Genomic DNA, 18,139 nt, shown 5'->3' with positions numbered 1-18,139 from the left:
ATGCTGGTATTTTAGAGCCTACTGGCACAGCCTGTAGCCTCTTAGGTACATTGTCTTCATGCAAAAAAAGGGCAAACTAGTATTTAGACAAATGCTCAGTTTTATTGATTTCATTTGGACACTAGGAAATCTCACAGCAGAAGTACAAATCATATGTACAAGTATTTATATCAATAAAAAATTTCCACTGGTGATTTTTTTGGCAGAATGTTGGTTTTGACTATATGTGGAGTAAATATGACCATGTAAAATCTGCCGCACAGGGGTGTTCCTGCCGAACGCCTGAACAAATTGAGTGTGAAAGAATAATAATACAAATGGCCAATTAAATTGGGTGATGACTGAAAGGCTGTAAATGCTTCATTCCAGTTCTACGAGCAGGTCTCCTTCTCCAACTGTGTCTCCAGCTTTACAATGTACCGATTTCACCTTGAATTTGAAAAAGAAAAAAAAGAAGAGGGGAGAGTAAGAATTACTAAGCAGACCAGGAGGAAGCAGTCTTGTCTGGTTCTGGAAGTGAAGGCGCAGCTGGGCGGGTGCTAGAGTGCAGGCAGGAGGCCGGCGGTGGGGGCCCATCGAGGGGACCTCGCTGAGGGCGTCCTCACGTGGCGGGGCTGGCCCTCACCCCGCCTTATCCTCGCGGCTGCTAGAAGCCGCTGTGCCCCGTGTTGCTGCGGTCCTTTGCACCGGGCGCCCCGGGGTCAAGGCCGGCGAGGACGATGCTGGGTGAGTCTCCACTCCCACCTCCTGTCTCTCACAGGTTCAGGTTTGGAGAAATGCTCCCTCACGGTTAATGGTAGGAAAAAAGACAACCAAAACCAAACCCCACACACAATTATCCAAGAGTCAGAACAGGTATTAATCAACAGCAGAAGCGCCCGGGCCTGATCCGAAGCATCCTGTGAAGGGAAATGAAGTTCTCAGAATGCGGACCGAAAGCCGTGGCTCCCACGACGTCACCTCCGTGCCCTGATTTCTCCTGATTTCAGTCAGCTTTTGCTTTCCCAAATTTGTTTTCACAGTTAAAACTAGACAGCCCACTGGACTTGGCGGTTCTTGCCTGGATGTGAGGATGAATTAGGTTAGAAGTAGGCATAAGGTTAGAAGTCACTGGCCGTCTGAGCAAGTGGCAAACGGCCAGAGCTGTGGGTTGGGTGCCCTGGCCTGCAGTGGCGAGAACGGCCTTCATCCCCTGAGTTCCAGCCTGGGCCTTTCGGGAAGAAGAGAACCTACGTGGCAACACTTGGAAGGCCTCGTTCCATGGGGCTGTTTGCACTGAAGTGGCTGCTTTTTTTCAGTAACCTCAGATATGCAGATGACATCACCCTTATGGCAGAAAGCGAAGAACTAAAGAGCCTCTTGATGAAAGAAGAGAGTGAAAAAGTTGGCTTAAAGCTCAACATTCAGAAAACTAAGATCATGACATCTAGTCCCATCACTTCATGGCAAATAGATGTGGAAACAATGGAAATGGTGACTTATTTTCTTGGGCTCCAAAATCACTGCAGATGGTGACTGCAGCTATGAAATTAAAAGACACTTACTTGCTCCTTGGAAGAAAAGCTCTGACCAACCTAGACAGCTTATAAAAAAGCAAAGACATTACTTTGCCAACAAAGGTCCATCTAGTCAAAGCTATGGTTTTTCCAGTGGTCATGTATGATGTGAGAGTTGGACTGTAAAGAAAGCTGAGTGCCAAACAACTGATGCTTTTGAACTGTGCTACTGGAGAAGACTTTCGAGAGTCCCTTGGACTGCAAGGAGATCCAACCAGTCTATCCTAAAGAAGATCAGTCCTGGGTATTCACTGGAGGGACTGACGTTGAAGCTGAAACTCCAATACTTTGGCCACCTCATGCGAAGATTTGACTCACTGGAAAAGACCCTGATGCTGGGGAAGATTGAAGGCAGGAGGAGAAGGGGACGACAGAGGATGAGATGGATGGATGGCATCACCGACTCAATGGACATGAGTTTGAGTGGACTCCGGGAGTTGGTGATGGACGGGGAGGCCTGGCGTGCTGCAGTCCATGGGGTCGCAAACAGTCAGACATGACTGAGCAACTAAAATGAACTGGCTGCTTTTTAAGGTCTGGAGCCTCTGGTGTTTTGACAGCTGTGTCCGTCATAATGCTGTGACTCAAGAGTAGAGGGCCTGCTTTCACTGTGAACCGGGCCCCGGGAGGTAAACTGGCCTCTCAGAGCAAGAACCGCCAGCCCCAGGCAGGCTTGGGCCCGCTCCTCCGCCCTGGGGGGCAGGACTGAGCAGGCAGGGCAAGGCCAACGTGCAGGTTCATCTAGAGCCCCTCAGCACCCTGACAGCAGCCAGGAGTCCTGTGAGGCTCTGGGCCCTGAAGCCATCAACCACGCGCAGGGGCAGGCTCCTGGCTCCCTGAGGGAGCTAAGGCCGCGTTCGTTTCAGGATCGGATCCCCAGCCTGGCACACTGGCCCTTGGCGTGCATCAGACACATATTCTGGATCCCCCAAATGAGGCCAGGTTCTCATCACGAAGGGAAATCTCGTGACAACAACGCAGCGTAAATGTCAGCTAATCCCGAGGAACGCATAGAACAATTTTTACAGGAACACAAACCAACACGTTCTCGTTCACGTCTTAGAAAGGAATCAGGTATGGCAAGCAGGATTCCCCTGGAGCCCAGATCGCATCAGTCTCCCAAAACTGGGAGGAGACTGGGAGCAGTCGTCCGAGGCCCCCTCCAGCTAGGCCCAGCACTGGGCCTCTGTCCTCCCGGCTGGGGTGGGACTGGGCGTCCCGCTTGGCCTGGCCCCTGAACACGGGTTTCACTTGCTCTGCGGAGGCGGAAGGAGGCCGCATCTGACGCCAACTCCACGGGCGACCGCCAGTGCCTCTCTGCCAGGACACCCACCGTACCCGAGGCTCCAGGGCCCTTCCCAGGAGTGACCACAGCGCAGAACACAGCCAGTCTGCACTGCTGTCCCCACACACGAGCCACGCCTCGCTCCACTGTGCAGTGCTTCCAAAGCAAAACACCCTTCAGAAAAGCATCGTTCTGCTACAAACGGTGCCTTTCAAGTTGGGAAGAATGATGAAGTTACGCTTAAAAGGACTTTTCTATTTTCTTCGACAGAAAGTACATTTAAGAAGTTTTAACAAATCTCAGTAATACATCTCTCTCTCTTTTTCTCCCCCCTCCCTGAATCGTGAAGTCCCACATGTGTATGTGGGCCTTTCAGCTCCTCTTGATCTAAAATTGAATTGTTCTCTTTGTGGAGAAGTTATCTTGAAGAGTTGCATTAATTTCTGCAATCTCTAAAAACCATTTCCTGCTGGGTCAACTACGTCTCAGATAACTCACTGCCTTTAAGACAGATGTAAACATTAAAAATTAAAGACCCCTTAATTTGAAAGACATTAAGGTGACGAACAATTGTTCTTCAACCCACCCCCTCCTGCACCCCGGACGTCACACAGACTCTCCCAGGCCCGACGTCTAGGACTCCAAGGTGGAGGCTCCGCTTGCCGTCAAGGTATGCCCCTTGGGGACGTACCTTGCCAGTCTTCCCGGCCGTCATACTGTTCTGCATCTTCATGGCTTCAATCACACAGATTTCCTGACCCTCTGCTACCTGCAAAACGCACAAAGAGGGGACAGGCGTGTGAAAAGCATTCGAATTTCGCAACGACATTCAAGAGGGAGGCTGTTGAGAGAGTCTTCGTCAAAGCTCCGAAATATAATCTCAACAGCAGCAAGAGTCTCTTAGTACTTGGGAATTCCCTGGTGGTCCAAGGGTTATGACTCTGCGCTTTTACTGCCGAGGGCCCCGGGTTCCATCCTTGGTCGGGGAACTAAGATCCCACAAGCCATGCAGCCAAAAAAACAAACAAAAATAGTCTCTAATACTTTATATTCCAAGCACATCTTTGGGGGACGGCAGACAAAGGCCCTTCCCTTGTTAAGTTGTCATCTGAAAACCATCCCTGACAACTGGAGGTTTGGGGTGCTGCTGGTGGGGCTTTCCCCAGGGAACCTCTGAATCAACTTCTGCCAAAGGGATGTGGCAGAAACAGAATGTCTTCCCTTAATCGAAGCGTCCAGAATTAGCATGTCTCTACAGACAAAAAGACCGGTGGTTTCCAGTGGCGGGGAGGGGAGTGCCTGCGGATGGGTGCAGGGTTCCTCTGGGGGTGACGGCGTTCTAAGGCTGGCTGCGGTGATGGCCGCACGACTGTGTGAAGAGGCCAAGCCACTGAGGTGCACGCCTTACAGGGTGATTTTATTCTGTGTGAACTTCATCCTGGTAAAGCTGTTAGCAAACGGTGGATTTTCTGTCTGGAGCCCTGGGGGGCTGTGAACCAGAGCCAAGCACCCAGGTCACAGGGACACCATCCCGGCCTTTGCAAGACAAGCAGGTGGCTCCCGGGAGGGAGCCACTCCTCCAGGGAGTGCCCCCTAGCGCCCTGTCCCCTCTTTGCAAGGGGCACTGACTGCTGTTCACCAGCCAGTGTGGGGGAACTCCAGGCGGGGCTGCCATATAAACCCCTGGGGCTCAACCTGGGACTCCCACCCAGGCCTCAGGGTGAACAAGGGCCCTTCTGGGTCTTCTCCTTTCTCTGCTCTTGACGGGACAGCACCAGGAGCCAGGCTGCCTTCTCCTCTCTTTGTGGAAAGAGCCCCCGTCTTCAAAATGGGAGAGCTGAACCTCCTGGGGCACCCGGCTCTCTGGAGGGCTGCTGGACACCGGCGCCCATCTCGCGTGGCAGAAGTGCCCGAGAATGTTCCTTCCCCAAAATCCCCCAACGATCCCTGAGCCCCCACGGCCCCCTGCGCCGCACAGGCTGTCTCGCTGGCACCAGCGCCGCCTGAGCCCGCGTGCTCCTCTCCTCCACCGGTTGGGTGGTGGGCTGCTGCTCCCTGGCACGGGATATGTGGGAGGAGAGGGGATGCCAAGCTTGGCGGCTGGCACGGAGGCTGGAGAGCTGAGTGGACACGTGGCGCCCGCGGCCCTCCATGACCCACCAGCGCCTGCCTTCCAGAGAGCCGAGAGCCAAATGCGGGTCCATCCTCACCACGTGGGGGGTGTCAGAACGGCTAGCCGGAGAGGCAGCACCTCAGAGCCTTTTTCTCTCTTTTCAGAGGCAGGAGGGACCCGGCGAGATGGGAGGAGCCCTGCTTGCACACCCGGCGGGCCCAGACCATGGCTCTCAGAGGCAGCAGGTCCAGGGCTAGCCGCACACAGCAGTGTTCCCACCCGGGACGCGCGTTCCAGCCTCAGGGCCCACGGAACTTTCTGGGAAGTGGATCTGGAATTCGGCAACGGAAGTTCCGTCTCAAAAATTGTGATGGGTTCTCCGCCTCTGGGCTCCGAGAGCTCCTTCCTCACAGAGGGAGCCGCGGGCGCTCGCCTGGCACCCTCCCCCAGCTGGGCTTCCTCGCTGGTGTCTGAGTGCCCAGAGCCCACCTCTCTGTCCTCGGCCCCAAGGGCATCTCTGCGGTGGGCACCAGCGTGCCTCTCTGGCAGCTGCTTGGCACTGCCGGCCAGACAGAGCCCTTCACCGCTGCTCTATGGGATCTTCCAAAAAGTGAACTCGCAGTTAAAGCGACTGTGAAGAAGAAACGAATGAACCTGGGAGATTTCCAGTGGTCACCCAGGGGGCGTAGAAGGGCTGGGGGACTGGCCACAGCCCCAGTCCAGCTCAAGCCAGCTACGCTGGAGGTGCAAGCAGAGCCTTGGAGCCTGGCGGCGGTGGAGACGGCCAGAAGCTTCTGGGGCTCCAGTGACCTGCAGGTCGCAGCGGCTCTGTGTGCCAGCAGCCAGGAGAGGACATACAGGCAGCTGCGAGGGGTGGGTCCCCAATCACCCACCTGAAAAACAACCTCTGATCCAGCAGAGATACTCGGGAGAGGTGGGCAGGTGCCCAGCGAGAACCATGCCTTCTCCCAGGTCGTGTCTCTCAATCGACTACGAAAAAGAAACCAATGAACCTGGGAGGTTTCCAATGGTCACCCAGGGGGCGGAGAGCAGACTGACAAGGGTGCCCAGAAGAGTTGCTTAGAAGGGCTACAGTGAAAGCACCCGCGACTGGAGTGCCACTGCCTCGGGCCCTCCAGGCTCCCTCCTCCTCCTCATCCTGTCTGGCTCCCTCCTTCCCCCACCTCTGCTGGCCTCGACTTGACTTGCGTTCTCTGGTGGAACTTTAATTCATGTCTCCTTCTGCGCTCACTCATTCACGCACAACAATCTGCTCTGTGGCGTGCTTTTTGCTCCTTAGTCCCTAAAAGAGGGAAAAAACTCTGGGATAAGTTGTTCCCTGACGCTCCACCAAACAGACGCGTTGCGGTCAGCAGAATCGTGTTATGCACGCAGGCACACACGGCACGCAACCGTGTAGACGCACGTGAACCTGACCTAAATTCAAGCTATTTCGTCCCTCGCCAATCAGGCAGGGAAGCGAACACAGTACAGGCCGGACGCCAAAGAACAGAGACAGGGGCTGGGACTGTGGCTACTCCCCCGACCTGCGGGGCCCACGGGCTCCAGCGCCAACAGTCACCCGGGCGGCAGGACACAGGCCTCTCCCCTCAACAATCTGGAAGCTTCCTTGTCTAGGGGTGCCTTTCCCCCTCCCCTCCCCGAGCTCCAGGAGCAACGGAACACCGCCCACATCTCCCCCTGTGCTTGAAAGCCGGGGCGTGAGCTGGCTGAGCAAAGAGGGCGCTGGACGGCCGGGTCTCCACCCGACAGCGCGCACGCTGGCCGGGGCCGCCGCGGGGTTTGCGGGCGCACACTTCCCCGACACGCCGGTGGATCATCTGATAACAGACTTAGTGATTGTGACAGGACGTCTCCAATGTCGGGCTTACAAAATGGTCACAAGCCTCATGCAAGTCTTTTTGATAAACCTACTCGGCCTGATGTATTTGGCCGCTCCCTGTCTAATTGGTGTAAAGTTTGGAGGTCTGAATCCCGTATCTTTCATCCGGCTTATTGCGTCCTCTCCTTTGACACGGGGTCAGGGTTCACATTCGCATCCGATTATCGGAGCGCACTCATTAGGCGGGAGCCTGCCTTGCTCCGAAATGAGTAAGCCGCGGAGAAACCTCGGCCCATTTACTCGGCAGATTTTAGCATGTTTGGGAGGCCTGAATGTCACCCGGCACGGCTCTGGGCTGAAGAGTTTCAGACATCTCCAGCTGATGATTAATTGTGAGTGATGGGAAATAAAATCCAGTAAAGCCAGCTGCTTGCCATGGTCGGCAAAATGACTCTAATGGATATAGGCTGCCAATTTTCCAGTTTTACTGGCAAGTCTTCCAAGTGTAATTAAGGGAAGTTATAAATGATATGGAAATCTATCAAGTTCCATTTATTTTCAGAGGACTCTTTCCCCAGAGACTTTTATCTTCAAGCTTATAGTCGGCTTTGTTGTGCTAATGATTTAAACCACTTCTTATTTCTGATTAAAGCCCCCAATATCCTTCCACCGGGTTTGCTGTACTCCCTCCCCAGAGAGGAAAGACACAAAACCTTCTCCAGCACGTGTCCCTCTGGGACACCGCTCTGGCCAGAACACATTTGGCAACTTGTATCGTTCCAACTGCAAACGCAAGGAGAAAGCCCCAAGAAGGTGCAGTGGGAGAAAGAGAGGAGAAACGGGGGAGAAAGAGCTCCTCCAAACATAAAAGGAAGCCCCCACTGACTCCAAGTCCAGACTTGAAAGCTGCGCTCAGGACCAGACATTCATCAGAAGGTGCTGTAGCTCACTAATGTTATTTGATTTGGAATAAAAGCATGAAAATGATGGCAAAGGCCTAAAATTGGAGATGTGAAGGATGACTGCACAGTATTCCATTTCTCAATTTCATCCTTCAGAGCCACAAAATGGGGGTGACACAGTGACGGGATGAAATTTACAGTAACAGCTGTGGTCTTTCCACACAAGGGAGGCCCTTCTAATGGGCTGAGGTCTGTTTTGAACAGACGGGGAGTAACAAAACAAGGCTTCCTATTAAGAGTGTGCAGTCATATTTCTGATGAAGAAAAGGATGGTGGGAGTCGGATTTCCTTTAAGACGGTCCCTATCCTCTTCTGTTGTCCACAACCAGGGCTGTTTTTAAGGCGTTATCCTGGAAATAGAGGAAAGAGGCCACAAATGGCATGGAGGGTCCCCCCCGCCCCCCCATAAGCCTACTCTCTAGCATCTCTAAAGTATGCATGGGAAACTGTGCCAGTGGCATATGGCTTTCTACTGTGCTGAACATTCATACAAAAGACAGGTTCATCAGTCATTGGAGTATCTGGATAAAAAATTAGCTCCTGATGGATGGTATTTTGAGCTTACCTGCTGCTAGTACATTACCAGAGAAACACAGGTTTTGAAACCCACATGACATTAGAAACTGCAGACCATGAAATACGACACGTGCAGGAGCACATAATGTACGCCAAATTATACAAAATAATAAATAAGCTGTTTAAGCCCTCTGCCTAAAACTGGGCCCGCTGCAAGGAACCCTGGGTCACTTCTACGCAGGCCAATTAATGCACAGCATCTGCTGTATAGAAGCAGGGCACGAAGCACTTCCGAATGATTTCAGCAATTAAAAGAAAAGTGTTTCCTGCCTGTTCAGACAGCAACTGTTTCAATGCAAGAGTGAGCACCAAATCACTGCATGCAGCTGAAAAATTAAATCCCTTTTTTTTGGGGGGGGGGGAGAAGGGTGGGTGGGAAGAATTTTTATGGAAAAGGTAGCCTTCTTTTGTTGTCCTACGTTCTGTGTTTTTCTGCCAAATTAGACAGAAGGCTCAGAGGGCTCACCGGCCCGCCCTGGTCTCCCCTTCTGCTGCGCTGGGCCACCTGAAAGCAGGGATCAGTGTCAACCCTGCTGCCGACTCCACAAAAGTGAAAATCCTTCAATTACGGTTTTAAAGGCTGTGCGACTGAGAACACAGGTGCCTGAATGCGGTGCATTTTGAGGCCCTTAGATCTGAAGACAGACGCTGCTAACATCTACAAGCAAAAGGCATCTTAGATTTGGTTAAAAAGCAATGCGAGGATCTGATTATAATAACTTCCTCTTTCTGAGCTGGTAAGATAGGCTGGGTAATATCCCCTGATATTTCCCGAAGAAGAGACGTGCATTCACATCCCAAGATCTTCATGTAAAGAGGGTGGGAGAAGAGACCCCAGGAGACCAGGCAGTGTTTAAGCAGTGATGGAAGGAACCATCATCAGATTACAAAGACAGAGCGGGCAGGCGACGGAAACGCTGCCAAAGCCCTTATCTGCAGCGTGAGGCCTCCTTTACTGGGTCTGCGCACCTAAGACTCCCTCAGGAGGCTGCTGAGGGGAGAGGCACTGGCCCAGCCCAGCACTCCTGGGGTCTCCTCGCCCTCCCATCCAAGGCTGCCATCCTGACCTGGACGCAAGCTGGGCGTCAAAGCGGGGAGCTCAGAGTCTGGGGCAAGAATACAGAGAGGCGGCCAGTACAAAACGTGTCTAGCTTTTCGGGAAATTCCTTAAAATGAAGAGAATTACTACTTCCCACCACCCCAAAGTGAGCTCAAAACCGGAGTCAGAACCTCTAAGTTACAAAGAAAACCAGTTAAAACTGATGTCACTGATGGCACCTTTAACAAATCACTCTGAATTCTCAATCTATGTAAAGTACGCTGCTTTAAAGGACTGTGAGACAATGACCTTTTAAAATTTATTATTGGTACTATTATTTTTAGCAAAATAGCAAGAGAAGGTATTTGGAATCTCCTTAAGGTTGGGAATTGTCATCTTCAAAAACGTTTAAAACAAAACATGTCGCCTCACCCCAAGGAGATCATCCCTTGAAAAATAAAATCAGATGCCAACTTGTAGACATGCCTACAATATCTGACTGGTCCACAGAAATATTTCATTTTATATTGATACTTGTCAAGTTAAAACTGTAAAAACTCCCCAACTGTTACGATCAACAAAAACTCATCAACAACAGTCAAAAATAAATGTCATCTGGAGAAGACAGAAAGGCCAAATTCAGGATGGCCATTCCTCTGAAGAAGGCAGGGCAGGAATTCTGCTGGGCAGAGGCCACAGGGCAAGTTCTCCGTATCGGCTACGTTTTGTTAAATAAATAAAATCTGAAGGAAAATATGGTAAAGGTGAGCAGAGAGCACATGAGTACCTGCATTATTATACTCTACAATGTTCTATGTCTGTAGTATTTCATAATTTAAAGCTGAAAAATGTTCCAGAACGAGTGCATGAAGCTAGACGTGCCTTGGAATACAGCCAGGTGTGCGTGAGACACGGGCAGCCTACGCAACACACTGAATTGCCCCCGCTATGTAAAAGTGGAAACAACAATGGTAATTCTTTCAGGACTGGACATCCTAGAAACTGGAGACTCTATCCAACACCCAGGCCCGGTCCTCTGCCAGGGAGATGTGGCTCTCAATACTGGGCTGCGTGAGGACGAAGTCACCCCCACTCAGCCCTTCTCCTGTGGGAGACCTGCGGGCAGAGGCGGCCTCAAAGGCGAAGGGGAAGGTCTCCTGGCAGGTTCATTCGATCTGCCGTAGCGCAGTCACAGGTGGTTTAGGGACGCTGGGCAGCTCTGAGTGCTGTGCACACACCCGTGTCTCCAGAGCAGTGGTCGTCCCCACCCGCCCCGCCCCCCAGAGGAACAGGTTCCCCGGAGAAAGTCAACCAGCAGGAATCCTGGGGGGCGCGCCTAGTACTGATCCCACACTTTATGTTCTCCTTGTGCACTTTATAGAATATCCCATTTTTTGTTTTTTTTGCCCAAGACAATTGTTCATGAGAGCAGCAATCTCAAACAGCTAATGACCCTTCTGCGAACGGTCAGTTTCATTACAAAGTGGATCTTCCTCATCTCAGCCCCACTAAACTACTCCAAACTCTTGTCTTGCCAACACTGAACAGGCTAAGTGGTTTAAAAAAGCAGCAACAGGTACTTAATACCGATCTAGGATTTTACCTGGTCTGACAAACTAGTAACTTACAAAAGAAAGAAGGAAATGTAAATGGGTATACAGCCTGCTTCTGGTTCATGTCTCATAGTGTGTGATGTATTAGATGGGTACTGTTTCTTTTTCTTTTTCTTGTAATTTCCCATTTTATTTAGGTATAACTGACATGAGTATACTGTATAAATTTAAGGTATACAGCAAAATGAGTTGAAGTTCATAGATCATGAAATGACTACACCACAATAAGTTAATATCCATTAAACTAGATGAGCATTTCTGATGCAAATCTCAGATGACTGTAGAATCTAAACACAACTAGAAAGAATCTTACTCAAATGCAATATTAAAATGTCCCCATGGTTGCCTCACTTTTATTTTTTATTTCTTATGTCAAAGTCAAAATGAAAATTGTGCCACAAATTCAGCAGTGGTGAGTCTAATGCTGGGGGAAAAAAAATGTATTCAGCATCATTCTGAAAGAACATATATTTTTAATATTTTTGTTCAAGAAATTATAAAGACAGTAGTTTAAAAACTTAAAACAAGTTATCTTTTAAATGTTAGCTTTGATTATAGAAGTGCCCCTGGTTTATGATATTGTTAAATGTATAGAAAAGTAGGTATTTTTTCAAAACGAAAAATCAGTTATTTTAAGATTATTTTCGGAAGGAAGATGAAAAAGGCACATAGGAAAGGCATATAAGAGTCACTCTGGCAACTGTTTTCTGAATTAAATGTGTGATTCTAGCTGTTCTCAATCCACCCTGACTTCATTTCTTGTTGGTTTACATGCTTATATGCATTCTGCTGCTGCTGCTGCTGCTAAGTCGCTTCAGTTGTGTCCGACTCTGTGCAGCCCCATAGACAGCAGCCCACCAGGCTCCCTGGTCCCTGGGATTCTCAGGCAAGAACACTGGAGTGGGTTGCCATTTCCTTCGCCAATGCATCAAAGTGAAAAGTGAAAGTGAAGTTGCTCAGGCGTGTCCGACTCTTCACAACCCCATGGACTGCAGCCCACCAGGCTCCTCTGTCCGTGGGATTTTCCAGGCAAGAGTGCTGGAGTGGGGTGCCATTGCCTTCTCCGTATATGCATTCTACTACTTATGAACTAGCATTCCCTCCCAACATATTGAAAAATATTATATAATACTTTAAAAACTGATTTTCCTACCACATTTAATGTTAAACAGCATGTAATAGACACTGAAAAAGTACTAGCGACTTTTGCTGTGTGAACTTAAAATGAGCATGAAGAGTAAAACCCAGCCTCTGTGCTGGGGATGTGGGTGGGGGGCAGGGCGAGTCCTCTCCCCACTGAGCTCCCTGACCACCTCTAAACAGCCACCTTGGGTCATTTTGTCCTGAGGCCCTTTATGGTCTTTTAAAACTCTACTTCGCAGAACAGATTTGCCCTTTATTACCTATGTGACATGCTATAGTACCAGGCCCACCATTCCAAGACGCGTCAGGTTTTACTTACACTAAACATAAAAATTACAGATAGCTGGGATTTAAACTATACAAAGAAAACAGAATACAGGTAGGCCCCGCCCTGTTCTGGACAGTGTTTTCCCTGAAAATACGCAGGGATGACTGATTCCACTATCTTCCTACTCATAAGAGGGGAACCCTGGCCCAGCTATTGTTATTGCTAAGAACAAGACAACATGCCCCCGCAGTGTTAAAATAATTTTAAACCTCAAAACTGGAAAGCTACAAGAGTTATTTTCCTGCAGTGTCCTCAGGTATGGGCCGTGCCTTTGGCCCAAGAAAAGTTCCTTGTGTTCTTATTACACAAGGCAGCATTAATTGTAGAAGTTGTCAGGAGAGCAGGCAATTAAACGTCTCACACCCTGCATCTGGTTCAGGTCTTAGCGGTCTGGGACATTTTTTACAAATAATAACTCAAGGGAAAATACTGTTTTATCAAAATACAATGATACAGAATATGAAAGAAAGTCCTGCAAGGACCAAAGTGGCATCGGAAGCTGGAGAGAGAAATTAAAACAAACACCTGCCCTCCACGACCAGCCTGGGCACACAAGTGAGCACTGAGAAGCAAGGTGACCAGGGGGCAAGTCGGTGGACCTCCCCCGCCAAGCCTGTCACGTGCTCTGTCTTCAAAGAAATACTTAAAACAGAGGCCCCAGTTCCTTCTCAAGGCAAACCACTCTTGAATACCCACATTTAATTATCGGTGGTGGTTTCCGATGTCTGAGCTCCCCCAAAATGAACCAAGACCTAATACCACACTGTCCCATTTTACTAAAATGCTGGGCTTTCCCACATTAAATTATGAACCAGGAAACAGAGATTATGAAGGCCAAATACTTGTGGTCTCTGGAGCAGCTAGGCCAAGAGGAAGCTCTTGATGTAAAGGAGAAGGCTGCGGGCTCCTCGTCCTCCAGGGAGGGCGCCGCCGGCCTGAATCCCAAGCCAACCCCCATCTCTCAGCAGGAGCACCGCCCCATCCTCCTCCCTCCTCTAAGGCCCTGATTCAGGTGTTAGAAAAGTAAGGATTTCAGTGACTGTTTCTTTCCTAAGTGCAAATGTGGTTTTATAATTAAAGTTGCGTAATTAGAACTGACAAGCTCAGGATGGCTGCATACAGCCTCTGTGGCTTCCAGAAAAAGCTTAAGGAGGAAAATGAAAAAATAAAAACAACCAAAGCACGACTCCCTCCCATTGTTTACCAGCCTACACTCCTAGTCACTAGGAGATTCCACTGACTGCTCTGCTCATGGAGTGGGTATAGGCCTTCTCAACGTCAAGGCCAAAGCCTTCAGAAGGAAGCGATACAAGGCAATCCCCACCGCCATATTCAACCCAATCTTGAATCCGCATCACCTCTCCCAAATCCTTGACGCTAGATAGCCTAACAGTCCTAAAGAGGGCTTTCTTCTGGGGATGTCAGTGCTTTCAAACGTAACAATCCCCAGCTCCGAACCTCTTTTAAAAGCCAGTACCTTCCATTTCTGTGTCATCAGGTAAAGCAGTTGTTGGGTCAGTTTTCCAACTTCACATATCAGTTTCAGGCCTAATCATTTTAAAACAACTGAAACCAATCATTTTTTGCTCATATTTGCCTACTGCAAATACTTTTTTTAGAAGCTAATGCCAACCAACTACATCAGTTTTTCTCAACATTAACTTACTTACATTAATAAAGAAACAGAGAGGCAGTTTTCATATCATGTTTACAGGAAAATGCATAAACGCCTGTGACATAACTGAGACACAAAATGGAATCACCATATCATCCACTGAAGACCATCGTGCTTGGCTGTGCTCTCCCAGCACAGAAATAAAAACGCAAGGACTGAACTGTTCCCTGGAAACCTTCTGGTTGCATCTTTGTTTTCTTTCTACTTTCAATGCTGATCAATAGATTTCTATCTGTTCTAGGACAATGACTGTATCCTACCAATCTGTCCACAGCAAACGACCTGGAGACTGAACATGTGAGGAAATACGAATAATATACCCTTGATTTGTGCCTTAATGTCACAAGGTAAAAATGAAAAAATTCAACCTCTGATCCTAGATTTTATTTGGGAAGTGCTCTGGTATCACAAAGATTATGGCAGTAACTTTCCTTAGCACCCTTCCCGTTTATTCCAGGATGCATGCCAAAAGTTCCCCATGGGCGGGGGAGGGGGGGCTATTTCTTGGTATGACTTCTTCAGGAATGCTTAAACCACAGAGAGCTAGAGGGTAAATAGGAATTTTAAATAAACGCTTCCTGAGACGCTAAATTTGCCAAAGAAAAATGGATCTGGCCTTATTTCTGTTTCAGTTTCCCTGGGTCGTTGGGGAGGAGAGGTGCTGAGAGAGACTGTGATGTGAAATGCTGGACAAAGAGCGCGCAAAAGGTACTCTGCTATATTGTGGGGTGATGTGACTCAAGACTGGGACCCTGCCTTGGTCTGCCCCCCCCCCCCACAGACAGGGACAGTCCTTACCAGGTCCCCTGGCTTGACAGAGATGGCCACCACCACACCAGGCATTGGGGAGCGCAGAATGCTGCTTGTGTCCTCGGCAGCTTTTTCCAGCATAAATTTGTGCAACTCTGCGGCAAGTTTGGTGAGGATACGCACCTTGTACTACAAAGGGGGAGAAAAAAAAAGTGAGATCACACGATGAACTTTTCCTCCTCCAATGCAGCAACTGTTCAAAATCAGTTTGCAGCTTTTAAGTTACACCACCTCTTAAGTCACATAGTTCTTCACGATTGCACACGGAAGCAAAACGCATTCGTTTGCTTCTGCCCTATGTTGTGAGCCAGTTGTGTATGAAATTTCTTGAAAGCGGAATGAGTCCAGTAATTCATTAGTGACAAACAGTAATCATCCCAGATCATTGAGGAAAACATCTTAAAACCTTACAAAGAAGACAGAATTCTCCTGTATTCCCTTAGAAACTTTTCCCAGTGGACACATTCTGCAGCTGGGCCGGCCAGCAGAGCGGCGGGTGCTGCCAGCACTCACCGGTAGGTGGCAGCAGACGGCTGTGTCAAACCCCCGGCTCCCCGAGACAGCGGCTGGACCGCGTTATCAGTAAGTTAAGACAAAAGGTTTTGGTGTTCATTTGAGGCATAAGAATATTTAAAATTCAGGTGTTTTTTTTTTTCCAGTGACATAAAACATTATATTCATGATTGAAAATGTTACTTTTTCTTTTTAAGCACAACATTACGTGGTCTTTCCAGCATTAACATCATGGTTAGAGTTGATGAAAATGAAATATAATGTGAATATCCTCTACACCAAGAGACAATAACTCAATATTTTAAAAACCACTGAAGGGAAACGATTGCAAGCCCAGGACTTCAATGGCCCATATTCTAGGTGGCCCCTCAAATGATGAGGGGCACATGAAAGGCACCTCTGTCCACCAGAACCTTTCTAATACAAGGAATTTCTGCCCGGCGGGGGGCGGATCCTAGATCTCTGTGAATAAACACATGAGTCCAAACAGAGACAAGACACGGTTGGGGGAAGTGTTGCTTGCTCAAGTTGGAACCACCACCTGAAGATTTTTCTGATTCCTACCAAAGAGCATCTCCCCTGGGGGCAAGAGAGATGGCGTGACCGGCAGCTCCATTTTGTTAGAAAAAAGCTGTTGTAGCTTAAAGACTCCTTGGGTATTGTGATAGCAGGGAGGCAAAAGCCAAATGGAATCACCCTTCATCCTGTCCAGGGTGGTGGACATCTCTAAGTGTGTGCTCAGGGCCTACTTTCAAAGCATGGGGGGGAGGCTGGGGGCGGGGAGAGGGCCCACGGAAGAACTCGATGGCCTAAATTCCAAGCGGACTCGTGGAGCTGTGACAGGTTGAATAATAACGTCTTCTGCATGTTTTCCTTTACTCCTGAGCATGTACTTTGCAATCCAGACGTACACGTGTCTGCCAGTTTCTGAAGGATATGATCCTTAAGTGAAATTACAGCGCAAATAAAAGCTTTTTGCTCCTATTAAAATTCATCTGAGTCATAAGTGGCGAGGGAAAAAGCAAGGAGAATCACTCGGCTGTCACTCTAATAAACATTCTGGGCAGAGGGGCTATTTATCAACGACAAAATGCACCTCAAAGTCCTTCATTAAATCTATGGGGGGGGCTGGCTTGACTGCGGGAGGGGGGGAGAATATAATTGTACCAAATTGCACAGTTTTAATATCTGCACTCTGAATGCCTTGGAAAAGCAAATCCCACCTCACTAGAGGCATCAGAGTCAACAACAAAGTAACAAAAAGTTACTCGTCTGGCTGACATCCTCCCGTGTGGCTTCTTCTTGGGACTGCTTAGTGCTGGGTCCAGCTGGCTAGTTTTCCCCTGAGCATGCAGATCTTTTCTTCTTGTGTTTCGCACAATTTGACTTCAAAATGTGAACTCGGGGCAAGGTTATCTTTCTACACCCAGGATAATTTGATTTATCACACTTCACCATGGAGGATACCCTTAAAAACCAATGTTAGCTGCATCCCAAACCAACCCCTTCGGGTAAATAAAGTGCCAGGATTGTCCCGAGCACCAGTGCACCCCAGAAATGACAAGATCCTGACTACAACTGGATCCTTTTACTATTTTTGTAATTTTCCTATCTGGATTCCTTTCTCCGTGGGACTCCTGCTTTGCTTGGAAGGAGATGTAAAAGACTCACAGAACTCAATGCCTTTGGATGCGGTCTTTGTTATTGATGAGACGTTCCTTTTCCTTTTGTATTTGTTTATTGTTCTTAAATCTGTTTGGGGGATAAGCGACTTATTGTAATCACAAGCAAAAAATAACAACGGGCGTAAATGCCTTGGGAGAGGCTCTGTTGCAAACAGTTGGCTTTGAGATGACCTTTCTGAATAGAAAAAGCAGCGATGGAGGAGAAGGTTTTCGTTTTAAGATTACCTTTGATGTTGTCCTGGCCCTTCAGCGTGCCCACACAAACACACCTTCTTGAAACGATCTCTGGGCTGGGACTGCGGCGGGCCAGGGGGTGCTGGCCAGGATGGGAGGTGAGCGGCAAGGCAGCACTGAGGCCCATCGGGGTGAACTGCGTGGTGAGAACTGCAAACGCTTTCTGATGCCCCAGAAAGGGAGCCATTTAAGAATGCACATGAGGGCTTTCAGAGCTTATGATCAAAACAGCTATTTATTGGTATCTCTGAATTCTTAGGGGGCACAGGCAGAGCAGTCAACAAGGTGAGAGATTTCAGGAAAATACCCTAGGATGTGTGCGCACTTTTATCCTATGCTAAATATTTTAATATTCCTAAGGGGTCCCATAGGACTTTTCTGGAGAGTTTTGCTGGTAAGTTATTATTTTCAAGCAGGAAAGTGTTACTCGCTCAGTTGTGTTAGACTCGTTCGGACTCCATGGACTGTAGCCCGCCAGGCTCCTCTGTCCTTGGGATTTCCCAGGCAAGAAAACTGGAGTGGGTTGCTATTTCCTTCTCCAGGAGAATCTTCCCGACCTAGGGTTGGAACCCGGGTCTTGTGCACCATAGACAGATTCTTGACCGACTGAGCCCGAAGCAAGCAGACAGACCACCAATTCGCTGTTTTGGGGGTGGCTGGCCAGGATGCTAAAGGTTCACTGATGAGAGAGAGAAGCAGAATCTTGGGAGAAGCCAGAAGGTTCTGCCCTCCTCAGGTCTGGAGAAATGTCTGCTTGATGTGGA

At 48.9% G+C, this 18,139-nt stretch overlaps 1 protein-coding gene across 8 annotated transcripts in view; it reads right to left on the bottom strand.

Annotated features, from left to right (window-relative positions):
* Positions 1-130: 130 nt before the first annotated feature.
* PCCA (propionyl-CoA carboxylase subunit alpha) overlaps positions 131-18,139 on the bottom strand; it is a 378,400-nt gene continuing 360,391 nt past the window's right edge. For 6 of the 8 annotated variants that reach the window (XM_068984257.1, XM_068984256.1, XM_068984258.1 and 3 more), the window contains 3 exons: positions 14,932-15,072; positions 3,533-3,610; positions 131-429 (listed from right to left, as the gene is read on the bottom strand). In XM_068984257.1, the coding sequence (XP_068840358.1) occupies positions 3,579-3,610; positions 14,932-15,072 (173 nt within the window). In that variant the 3' untranslated portion in view covers positions 131-429; positions 3,533-3,578. The remainder of the gene's footprint in view (positions 430-3,532; positions 3,611-14,931; positions 15,073-18,139) is intronic. The other 2 variants (XM_068984261.1, XM_068984263.1) reach the window with 1 other exon arrangement.

Source organism: Capricornis sumatraensis, chromosome 12, assembly GCF_032405125.1.
Source record: "Capricornis sumatraensis isolate serow.1 chromosome 12, serow.2, whole genome shotgun sequence".
NCBI lineage: Eukaryota > Metazoa > Chordata > Mammalia > Artiodactyla > Bovidae > Capricornis > Capricornis sumatraensis.
This window is presented reverse-complemented; position numbering and strand designations above follow the sequence as displayed.